The sequence below is a fragment of the Benincasa hispida genome, chromosome 7 (assembly GCF_009727055.1).
Source record: "Benincasa hispida cultivar B227 chromosome 7, ASM972705v1, whole genome shotgun sequence".
Taxonomy (NCBI): domain Eukaryota; kingdom Viridiplantae; phylum Streptophyta; class Magnoliopsida; order Cucurbitales; family Cucurbitaceae; genus Benincasa; species Benincasa hispida.
Window position 1 is genome coordinate 15,382,427 of NC_052355.1, and position 12,277 is coordinate 15,394,703.

Here is a 12,277-nt window from a genome sequence, read left to right on the forward strand (position 1 = left end):
TTTGTCCAGTTTGCAAGAAAACTAGACTAAAAGAGTATCTTTCTTCAACCATCACAAACGCAACTTTCACTATACGTTAGGTGGGAGATTTAAACCTTTATCTTTGCTAATTGATAATTTAACTAAACTTAATTTAAGTATGAAAAAATCTAATTATATATATGATTTCACCATCCTTCCTTATATATATATATATAAATATAGATATACCATATCTCTCATTAATGGTTAGGATTCTTCATTGAATTTACCATAGAGTCATCCTTATTTTACTTTTGGCAAAATCTAATTATTTCCTAATTAATTATTTATGCCTTAGGGGAAAATATGAATATCACACAAAAAAACTTATACTTCAAAATTATAATGGACAATATTATATTAGTGTAAAAATAGGAACAATTAAGAATATATTTATGCCCATTTCACTTAAAAACTTCTCTCTATTTTGCTCATGGTTTTTATTTTTTTATGCTAACTTCCTCTACATGCATGAATACCAACTCTTTTCTCACAAACTTATCTACACATACTTTCTTTTACAAATTTCTAACTTTAGCTCCCTTCTAACTAATCTTTTTCCAAATATTTTCATACTCTCTCTACCTTAAAAAAGAAAAAAGAAAAAAGAAATAAAGAAAAAAGAACTTTCCACGTATAAATTCTTTGTATACATACCTTTTTTCCTTGATGTCTTTTAAGACGTGGTCTACAATGACAAAGAAATAAAAGAATATTTGTATAAATAACCCACTTAACTGTTCAATCACAAAACGTCACGTTGTAATTTTTTAAAAGAACTATATATATATAGCTCCTTGTTATTGACGAGGATGCATGTAGATGCGGTGCATCTAAGTATTACTCAAGATCTGATATTTTTAACCATTTTAAATGAGTAAATTAGGTAAGTTTGAGCATAAAGGTGAACTAATTGAAATCCTGTCGTTCGAAAAGATTACAAATAACAAAAGAAAATGGAGTAAATACAATAGTTATGAATCCTTATTTTTAATGTTTGAATTGTGAAACTAAAAATTAAAAAAGGAATAGGAGAGAGCAAAAAAAAATGGTTGAGATCTCATGGTGGTGGGAAAGGAAGTTTAAAGTTAACCCAAGGGTTAGGTTAAGAATGAAGAAGACAACCACATGGTATGGTTAGTTAGAGAGAGTAGTGTCCCAATTGTTTAGGGAATGGTCCCCTTAAAAAAAGCCCAAAAAGTCATAAAGAAAAAGAAACCAAAAGAACCCAAAAGCCACATCTCCATTCCATTCCACCCACCCCTTCTTAGCCACAACATCCTCTCAATCTATCTTCTCTTTTCTTCTCTATATATAAATTATAGATTCTTCTTCTTCCATCTTCCCTCTCGCCTTCTACAAATCACTCACTCACTCACTCTTTCACAGTGGAAAACTCCATTTCCACTCTGCAATTTGCCTCTCTGCTCTGCAACCACTCAAAAAATTCTCTACAATTCGTTATCTAACGGTTTTGTTCTTTCCCAAATCTACCCATCATCGAGAATCGAATTTTCAGTCACTTCCCTTCATACCCACTTCAATTTTGAACCTCTACAGAAACCCCCATTACTTGTTTTTCCTCGCCGGAGATGATCACCGGAAAGGATTTGTACACTGTCTTGACGGCGGTGATTCCTCTGTATGTGGCTATGATTTTGGCCTACGGTTCTGTACGTTGGTGGAGGATCTTCTCCCCCGACCAATGCTCCGGGATCAACCGCTTTGTCGCCATTTTCGCTGTTCCTCTGCTTTCGTTTCATTTCATCTCTACTAATGACCCTTATGCTATGAACTTTCGGTTCATTGCTGCTGATACTCTGCAGAAGATTATCATGCTTGTTGCTCTTACAATTTGGGCGAATTTCACTAAAAATGGAAGTCTGGAATGGATGATTACCATTTTCTCGCTTTCGACTTTGCCGAATACGTTGGTGATGGGGATTCCTCTGTTACAGGCTATGTATGGAGGTAACTCTGGAAGTTTGATGGTTCAAGTTGTTGTTATGCAGTGCATTATTTGGTATACGCTTTTACTTTTTCTGTTTGAGTATCGTGGAGCGAAGATTCTGATTATGGAGCAATTTCCTGAAACTGCGGCCTCCATTGTTTCCTTCAAAGTCGATTCCGATGTGGTTTCGCTAGATGGGAGGGATTTTCTTGAAACCGACGCTGAAATTGGCAACGACGGCAAGCTTCACGTCACTGTAAGGAAATCAAACGCTTCACGGCGGTCGTTAGGGCCTTGTTCGCTTCCTGCGTTGACGCCACGGCCGTCGAATCTCACCGGAGCAGAGATTTACAGTTTAAGTTCTTCCAGAAACCCTACGCCGCGAGGTTCGAATTTCAACCACACGGATTTCTACTCTCTGATGGGGTATCAAGGACGGCACTCCAATTTTGGCCAGCCGGAGTTGTATTCCGTTCAATCGTCCAGAGGTCCGACGCCACGGCCGTCGAATTTCGAGGAGAGTTCCGGTATTCCGGCGGCGAATTCTCCGAGATTCGGTTTCTATCCAGCGCCGAATCCAGAGTTCACGAAGAGCGGTAAAACACAACCACCGCAGCAGCCGCCGCCGCCGCCGCAGAACGGCGGCGGCCCGATGAGTAAAGCCAGCCATGACGCGAAGGAGCTTCATATGTTCGTTTGGAGTTCAAGCGCTTCGCCAGTTTCAGAAACTGACGGTCTCCATGTATTCAACGGGACCGATTTTGGAGCTACTGAACAAATTGGACGACCCTCCGATCAAAACGCCAAGGAAATCAGGATGTTCATCGCCGATCACCCACAGAATGGGGAGAAAAAAGGTAAAATCGCAAGAAAAAAAAACCCAAAACCCAGTAATCAAAAACCTTATTTAATGTATTTAACAATAAACTATTTGTTGTGATTATGATTAATTAGTTGCTGAAAGTGAGGGAAAGTTGATAGGAGAAGAGTTGCATTTAGACAATGAGAAAGAAGAACATGTTCCTATAGGGCTCCACAAGCTTGGCTCCGGTACCGCCGCTGCCATCTCTGCAGCCACCCCAGCTCCGGAAAGTGGGGCGGCGAAACAAATGCCTCCGACGAGCGTTATGACACGTTTGATCTTAATCATGGTGTGGAGAAAGTTGATTAGAAATCCAAACACATATTCAAGTCTCATTGGCCTTGTTTGGTCCCTTATTGCCTTTCGGTACTATATTTTATATTTTAACGTCATTGATTTTAAGTTATATTTACTGTTTCATAATCAAAATTACTATAATGATAATAATTTATTTTTATTATTCATATTTCACATAACATCGTTAACTAATTTTCTGAAAATATATCTAAATAAATCCTACTTTTTATATTAGGATCGATTCATCTAAGTATTGTTAGTTGAAGTGTTTGGTTTGAATCTCATTACTGTGTGTGAATTTGCAGTTGGCATGTGTCTATGCCTAAAATAATAGCACAATCAATCTCCATTCTCTCAGATGCTGGGCTTGGAATGGCAATGTTTAGCTTAGGTAAGTCAAAACTTACCATTACTACAAATTACTATTTACTATTTACTTTTTATATGCTTGCAAACGTGTTAATCTATGGCTGTTTAAAAGTTTTGGGGTTTTGATTTTCTGATTTGGAAGAGCACAAAATGGAATCATTATCGAAAAGGGTGTAGACTTGTAGTTGATTGATTGGTCTTTTGACCTTCAAGACAAAGTACTGTTCATTCTTTTATTTGGAAACTTTCCAATAATTGACTATTGAAGTAGGCTATCAAAATATGCTCTTACTAGGTTTCTATGTTTGTGTTTGTGAACTTGAAGTTTTATTTATTCTTATTCTTTTTTTTTTTTTTTTTTTGAAAAGAAACTTGAAATATTAAGTTATCACTTGCTTATAAATACTTACGTATTAATTTATTTGTTTGTTATCTATTTTTTAATGGCGGTTTTAAAATTTATGCTAAATTTTGAGTAGTTTTTAAAAATTAGTTTTTAGTTTTTAAAATTTGAGTAAAAATTCTAATGTTTAGTTAGGAAAAATGACATTAATATATAGAAGTTATAAGAAAACAAACACAAATTCAAACACCACAAACCAAAAACCATGGTTCAGTTGGGTAGAGATATTATTTTTAGATTTTAGTTTTTGAAATTTATACTTATTTCTTCTTAAATTCCATATTATAGTTTTTATATTTTTGTGAGAAAGATTTTAATTCTTTGTCAAATTAAAAAATATAAACAAGTTTTTGAAAATTATTTTCTTCTTTACTTTTCAAAATCTGGTACAGTTTTTAAAAACGAATATGAATAATAAAGTAATGGGGTATTTGGCTCATTGACTAGTTAGTGTTAAATAACTCAACTCTACAAAACTTCAATAGTATTCATTATTGAAGTTTGCATATCTTTTTTTCTCTCTTTTATACATTTATCGACGAACTCCAACTAAATAACCTCGTACCTCAAACATAGATTTTCTAAAACCAACATATTAACCCCAAACTTCAAAGCTCATCCCAATCCCCAACTACCCTCTACAAAAACTTATAGGTGGAAATAGTATTTACAAACTTAATTTTCAAAAACCAAAAACTAAAAATCCAATTACTATCAAATAGATCTAGATGATTGTCCAACGGAGTCTAAGGTTTCAATTAATTGATTGGTTTTTATCTTTTGACCAGGAGAAAAAGGGTACATTTTTTGTTTGGAAATTTTCAAAATTTCCACTTAGCAATGGTGATTTATTGTATGTTTGGATTTTTTTTTTTTTTTTTTCTTTCAATCCCAAATTAAATTTGGCAGGTATTAGGTTGGTGTTGTTGTCCACTCTATCTGAAATTATGGCTTTGGTCCTTATACTGCCAATTAACACCAACTCACAACCATCCATTTGCTTCTCTCACATTCTCTGTCACAAACCAAATCCATAAATATTTATCTTCTTCACTACAAATGAATCTCTACCACCCAACATCTGGGTCCCAATCCTCAGTGTCTTTGATGGTTTAACTTTTAAGTTCCTTGTGCTCACATTTCCTGTTCATTCTTCTTCTTTACTTTCTGAAAATGAATCTCATTAAATGGTCCAAATGACTTTTTCCCATAGGTATATTCATGGCTTTACAACCAAAACTAATTGCTTGTGGAAACTCTGTTGCTTCATTTGCCATGGCTGTGAGGTTCCTCACTGGCCCGGCTGTGATGGCGGCTGCTTCGGTCGCTATTGGTCTGCACGGAAATCTCCTTCGCGTCGCTATTGTTCAGGTTAATTACTTGTACTATCTGTTTCACTGTTAATTATAGGATTAAAAACTTGTATGTCACATTAATGTAAGTGATTAAAGGTAACCTTGATCTGTTCTTTGTAGGCTGCATTGCCTCAAGGCATTGTTCCCTTTGTTTTTGCTAAAGAGTACAACGTCCATCCTGCCATTCTTAACACCGCGTAAGTTTCTGACAAAATCTAACTTTTCGGTCATGTTTGGTAATGGTTTCGACTCCCTTTAATAACTATTTGGTTTTTTTTTTTTTTTTTTTTTTTTAAATTAAACATATTTTCTGTCAATTTCTAACCATAGTTATTTATTTGTTTTTTTAAATTTATACTTGTTTCTTCTAAAGTTTGAATTATGGTTTTTACATTTATTAAAAAAATACTTGAATTTATAGTCGAATTCTAAAAACAAAAATAACATCTAAAAACTATTTCTTTTTGCATTTTCAAAACTCAGGTTTGGTCTTTGTAAACATAAGTAGAAAGTTAATACAAAGCTTATAAGTGAAAGTAGTGTTTATAAGTTTAATAAACTAAAAACCAAATAGTTATCAAAACGTATTTAAAAAACTTTTTGAGTTCAATAATGACTTGATATTAACAAAGTAAAATTCCATGTTGAATTTGTTGTAATATTATTTCATTCCCAATTAATATTAATATCTATTTCTTGGATTTTGTTCTAATTAAAGAAAGATGGGTGTTTCCATGTATTGCAGAGTCATCTTTGGGATGTTAATAGCACTTCCAATCACTCTTGTCTACTACATTCTTCTCGGGTTGTAAAAATCTCACCATTACCAAAAACACAACCAAAATCCAAGAAAAATTTATAATTCTTTTCTTGTAGCAAATGGAAGAACATCATCTCAAAGATTTGATTTTCAACGACCGAATTAGCAAAAGGATGTTCACTAAAGGTTTGATTTTCCACTCGACATGCGTTAAACTCAAATTAGGTTAGCAAAAAAGTTCCAAATATTTGGGGAGATTACTTGCTCTGTGGGACCAAAGCTTAGTACAAATCATACTAGAAGAAGGCCAAAAAAAAAAAAAAAAAGAGTTGAAAAGACAAGAGCAAGCAAAAGTAAATGCTAATTAAGCTGCAGAAGAAAGGAGGGAGAAATAATGACAAATGGGGAAACATTCATGAGGAAATCAAGGAAAGTGGTTGTTTTTCTCTCTCCTTTTTCAACTTTGCTTGTAAAGTTTGTTAAATTTTCAATGTTTTTTGTGTTCAAAGAAGAGGACAAATTTGACTAACTTTGATAATTTTATAAAAACCATATTCTCAAATGTGGATTGCAATGAACAGAAAATTCTCACACAAACATATAGGCTTATTATTATTGTTATTGAAGTTTTTGTAGTCAATGGCCATTATTGTCCTTTGAACTTGATTGGTCATGCAATTATATGATATGGTTTGTCATTTTGCTTTGTTTTGTTGTTGTAAATTTAGAGAAGCACTTTTTGCAAAGATAAAAAGTAGATGAGGAGATGATAATGTACTTTCAGCATCATACAGTACAACACAGTGGGTGTTATGGACTTTTTGGGTTACATAAAGGGAAAAAGGAAAAAAAAAAAAGTGCGAATAAAAGCATCTTTTAAAGCAAAAGGAAAGTTTGAGAAAAGTATTTGAACTTGAATTGGGGGAAAAAAATAAGTATACCCTAATATATGTTTTTCAATGGTTAAACACATTCATTACCGTTCTAAATACTAATGGTTTGATTTTCAAATTTGCAATTGTTGAATTCAACCGAAAAAAGAAGGTTCCTAATATTTTTTGTTTTAATTTGGTATCTATGGTTTAAAATATTTCTATTTAGCTCAAAATAATACACAAATATTAAAGACTAAACAATATAGTCCAAGAACATATTATGCCAAATTAAAATTTAAAATATATATTAGGCAAGTTTTAAAATTTAAAGTCTATTAAACACAACTCTAACTTTAATATTGAATATATGTATTAAAGTGCTATTTAAACATACTTGATATATACTTACCTTAAATTGAGTTTTCAAGAGAGATTAATTTTTCTTAAGAATAAAAATGGTTATTATTGTCATCATTATTTTAAATTTAGATGCTAAAATAGATTTCTAAAAAATATTGGAGTCAAATTTAGGTCGTTGAAAATGTAAGCATAAGTTCTATTCTTTTTCTTTTAAAATAATATTACATAGACATTTTGATGAAACTATGACTCATATTTTTTTTAAAAAAATATAAATATATTATAATTATATCATAATTATAGAATTATGCTCATGTTAGAGTACAAAGAGGAGAAAGATCCTAAAAATAAACACCTCATTGGTATGAGGTTTTAATGAAAAACCATGTTAACTTAATTAATTAAAAACAAAAAGGGAAGGATATCAATTTAAGAGAAAAAAAGAGATATTTTTTTCTACCAAAGGAAAAAAAAAAAAAGAAAAGAAAAGAAAAGAAAAAGGAGGAAAGTAAGAGAAAGTATGTTCTACTTTTTTGTTTTTGTTTTTGTTTTTTTTACTTTAGCCTTTTTCACTTTATTTTTAAGATGTGTTCCCACTAAATAAACTACACTTGTATAATTCTTTCAACTAAAGCCAAGGGGGCTTCTCCAAAACCAGTTTGTTTGATAATTTGGGTGGACATGTCAACTAGGTTTTTAAACAACTTTTTTGTACAACAAAATTTGATGGGACTTTTCCTAAGATATTTATTTTTCCATATTTCTTAATCATAAGTTAGTGGACAAAGTTATTCTTCATATTCATTTTTTTCTCATTTTTATCCTATGGTTTGTGATCACATTTGTATCATGTAATGTGCATCTATCTTAGAATTACCCTAGGCGTGTTTTAAATATTATTCCATGGACTTTTCTTCAGTTTTGACGAAAATAGTTAATTCGACTGATATTCGAAACGTTTCATATACGATTCTAGAATTTACCTATAGATATGTTGGAATTTATTGGGTGGAGGTTTTAAATATTATGAAAATGATATATATATTAGAGACATCTCATTTAATTCTTAATCAATGATTTGACAATACGACTTGTAGTCAACAAACTCTATATGAATTGTTAAGTGACAAGTAAATTCTCCATATGCTCATTATAACATAACATAGCACTCAAATGAAGCATATTAGCTCAACTAATATTCAACGACTCATTCTTAATATTGATTAAACATCTTGTTAACATGGTCACTTGAGGTATTCTTCTCATATTGAAATCTTATAGAGTTCTCCTCTCATACTTGTTATCAGTTGAACATATTTTAAATTAGTACTAATTAATCAAGCATTTCACAAAATTTCCTTTTTTTGCAATTTTCGTGAAATGTGGACACTTGATTTCCACCCTCCAATATAGATTGTGAAATAAATAATACTTAGGATTTCATAAGTAAATGAGAAAAATGAATTAACTCATTAATAATGTAAATAAGTAATAAGGTGAAAATTCAAAATTACAATTTTTAAAAGAGCAAGTGAACAAATTATTAGTATTTGGATCCATTTATTACAAGAAAAAGAGACTCTCTTAATTCATGGAGAGATGACTAGTCGAAAGAGAGGCTCTCTCCCGACGCCGTAAAGTAGGCGCATCGGGAGTATGAACTCATTCCCGACGTCGTATAGTGCCCGTCGGGAGTTGGTCCATACTCCTGATGCTTGAGGAAGGAGTGTTGGGAGTTAGGCAATATCTCCCAACGCCTTCATTAAGTCATCGGGTGTAACGACTCGACTCCTTAGGACTTGTGCTAGGATGTTGTTATATGCATGTATATATCTAAAAATGACATTTTTCATGAATTGGTTAAAACCAAATAAATAAATTTTATAAAATTAAATAACTAAAAAAAATCATTAATCAGGGTACTCTTAATTTTAAACAAAACATTACTAAAAAATTCGTCTAAAACAACCAACAGTGCAAGTACTGAATGTTTTCTAAATTCAATTACAAAACTAATATTTTAAAACATGATAACATGAAATCATGAGGCAGAAGCATTGACTAGTCCTAGTGACATGGTTACGAATTCCTCTTGTCATTCCCAAGTGTGTCCTTACCCTTACCTGAAAAAAATATAATAAAGAATGAGTATAAAATATTCAGTAAATAACTCCACTACCGGGGTCAGGCTATGCACTTATATCCAATAAATGCAATATACTAGTGGGACATGCATATAATTAATTAAATCCTAGATGGCCATCTAGTGAGTGATTAAACAAAACCTAACACGTATCTCGTGGCTCGAAAGCTCACAAATATATTAGGGCACCAATCGACACTCAGTAACATAGTAGTGTTAGGAACTTATCTATTGACATATAATGCTTTCAAAAATTTTTACAACATAAATCATAGTACATGTCTCAAGGTTCCACACATAGTCATATCAGTAACATACTTTAATCATAGTCATATCAGTACATTCTTTAATCATCATGCTCATCAAACAGTTCTAGTCACATCTTGCTTCTGAATATCATCCAAATAAATCTATTAAATTATACTGTCTAGGTTGCCTGGCTCAAAGATGATTCTAGTAGTAAGATTACTTACTTCGAAATTAAATTCAAATATACTTAAGCAAGCTTATCTTCTCCTTGTCAAACAAGACCTAAAATAATAAATCAAATTTAATCTCAACATTAAGGGGCTAATTCCAATAAAAAATTAACCAAATAAATCCAAACAACTTTGCAAAAATGTGTTTTAATCCAAACCGCTCCCAATCTCTCCAATAGATTGGTTCTAAATCAATCACCACAACTTGAGGATTAATATCCCAAAACTACATCATAAATTAATAAAAAAAAGGGTTCTAAATTTTGATACTTACCAAAAATCTTACTGAACTACCTCCAAATATGTTGCACAACAACCAACCACACTTCTAACCTTCAACCAAACCCCAAAATGTGATGGGTAACAACAAATTAAGGCCAAAATCACTGGGAAACAAAGATCTTCAAGAAAACTCACATAAATACCCATTATCTTATCCAAAACAAACCAATCCTTACCTTGTTGGGGTTGGTGCCCTAAATCTCGTAGGGTCCTATAGATTGTAATTGTATTGTACAAACATCTTATTTATCTAATAAAATATGTGATGTTTTATTTGACATTTAGTTGCATTAAACTCACAAACCAATAAACTAATATCCAAGGTTATCTTGTAGCTTAAACATGTATGTAGAGACAAGCGCGTGGATCATGTTTAAGTGATAACCTAAATGGTCTGTAGTAGATGGATAAGGCTGGATAACTTATCCTGGTGACACTACGAGTATGACTCGCTTTGTAAATGTTACAATTGTTATAAAGTACTACAGATGATCTGATCTTGATCATCCATGTGGAGACATGTGAGCGGGGGTATTCTATACAAAGGTGTTTGTATAAGACCAGATCACAAAATTTTTAGTCTTATTATATAACATTGTTCATAATAGAGACTTACATTTCACTAAGATGACCATAGGTGACATGACCTGAATCCTGAGTGAGTTGTGAAATTCTGCTTATGAAGGCGGTCCTTCGATTTGTATGGGTGAGAGTGATCAAATCGCCGACTCAACAAGCTTACCATTTTGGGGATTCGTCTGATTGGGGAGTTGGGAACCTGTTACATAAGAAAGAATTCACTCCTTCCCCAACATCGGGGTAAGTAGATAAATTTCTCCCTTAAGGGTTAATTGTGGGGCTTGAACAATGTGGCACCACACCTTCTCCTAGCCTGAGAGGGGTTTGGGCATAGTTGGACTATGATTTATCGTTCATTAGAAGGATTAGTGGTACTTAAGGAGTTAGATATAACTATAGGGGCAAAACAGGTAATTTTGGCCCAAATGTACTTACGAGAAATTTTGTGAAGGGTCATTGTACTGTTGATTGATTATATCCATTGGACACAGAAATATATCTGTAATGCGAAGAGTGCAACTGTCGATCTTTAGTGAAGCGCTTGATAGTTAACAGATGGTGAATAATTTAATTACAACTCCTGGATTCTCACCCAGAGAATACAGAGGTTTCAATCGTGGTAGTGTCCTTTTGATCAAGGGATTCTTCTTGAAGAATGATTCTCCGAAGGTAAGGGTTTCTAAACCATTTTTCTTTTCTGCAATTTATTTCAAGCATGTTGTATTTTAATTAAATGCATACATTTTTCTATATGTTTGCTGTAAAATTTATATTTTGTAAATTTTGAGTTTGGATCCGATCCCGTTTCTGCTCAAGGACCTTCCATGGTTCATTCAATTGGTATTTGAGCGGGGTGTTTAGCTCAAATTTTTTTCAGAATTTCCGAATTATTTTACAGTTTTTTGGTGGGATTTTGCATTCTATAATTTTTATATGATGAATGTTTGAGAATGTGGATGTTTAAAATTGTTAAATGTTTAAAATGGTGAATTTTGTCATATTTCATTGCAAAATAGATGTCACTTAGGGTACGTTAGATTATTTTGCTAAAACTGATCGATTTTTCCTAATGATTTAATGCAAATAGACTAATATAAATAATTTGTATGGTTTCAACAAATTTATTCATAATGACTTCCGTGACTCTTAATTTACTCGCCGCCTACAAGCTAACGGGTGATAATTACACAACTTGGAAAAATACAATCAACACTATTCTGATCATCGATGACCTTTGGTTTGTCCTAATGGAGGACTGTCCTCCCATTCCAGCTCCAAATATTGCTCGAAATGTTCGAGAAGCATATGAGAGATGGACACGGGCAAACGAGAAGGCACGAGCATACATCTTGGAAAACCTTTCTGAATCTTGGGCAAGAAGCCTGATCTCATGCTCATGGCCTGTGAGATCATGGAGTCCCTGAGGGGAATGTTTGGACAACCGTCCGCACAGCTCAGGCATGATGCTCTCAAATACATCTTCAATTCCCGTATACAAGAAGGGACATTTGTTAGAAAACATGTTCTTAACATGATGGTCC

The 12,277-nt window shown here is 32.9% G+C and overlaps 1 protein-coding gene across 1 annotated transcript; it reads left to right on the forward strand.

The window, feature by feature from the left end:
• The first annotated feature begins 1,245 nt into the window (after window positions 1-1,245).
• On the forward strand, window positions 1,246-6,658 carry LOC120081611 (auxin efflux carrier component 4-like). Its single transcript, XM_039036638.1, has 6 exons — window positions 1,246-2,829; window positions 2,927-3,200; window positions 3,437-3,522; window positions 5,117-5,274; window positions 5,379-5,455; window positions 6,004-6,658. Exons 1-6 carry the CDS (start codon window positions 1,614-1,616, stop codon window positions 6,068-6,070), a joined length of 1,878 nt encoding a protein of 625 aa, XP_038892566.1. The 5' UTR covers window positions 1,246-1,613; the 3' UTR covers window positions 6,071-6,658.
• The last annotated feature ends 5,619 nt before the right edge of the window (window positions 6,659-12,277 follow it).

Bases quoted from the DNA above. Each gene is read 5' to 3' on its own strand.
- LOC120081611 (XM_039036638.1), top strand. From the start codon at position 1,614: ATGATCACCGGAAAGGATTTGTACACTGTCTTGACGGCGGTGATTCCT. The intron at 2,830-2,926 runs GTAAAATCGCAA...ATGATTAATTAG, and splicing joins ACAGAATGGGGAGAAAAAAG to TTGCTGAAAGTGAGGGAAAG. The intron at 3,201-3,436 runs GTACTATATTTT...GTGAATTTGCAG, and splicing joins TGGTCCCTTATTGCCTTTCG to TTGGCATGTGTCTATGCCTA.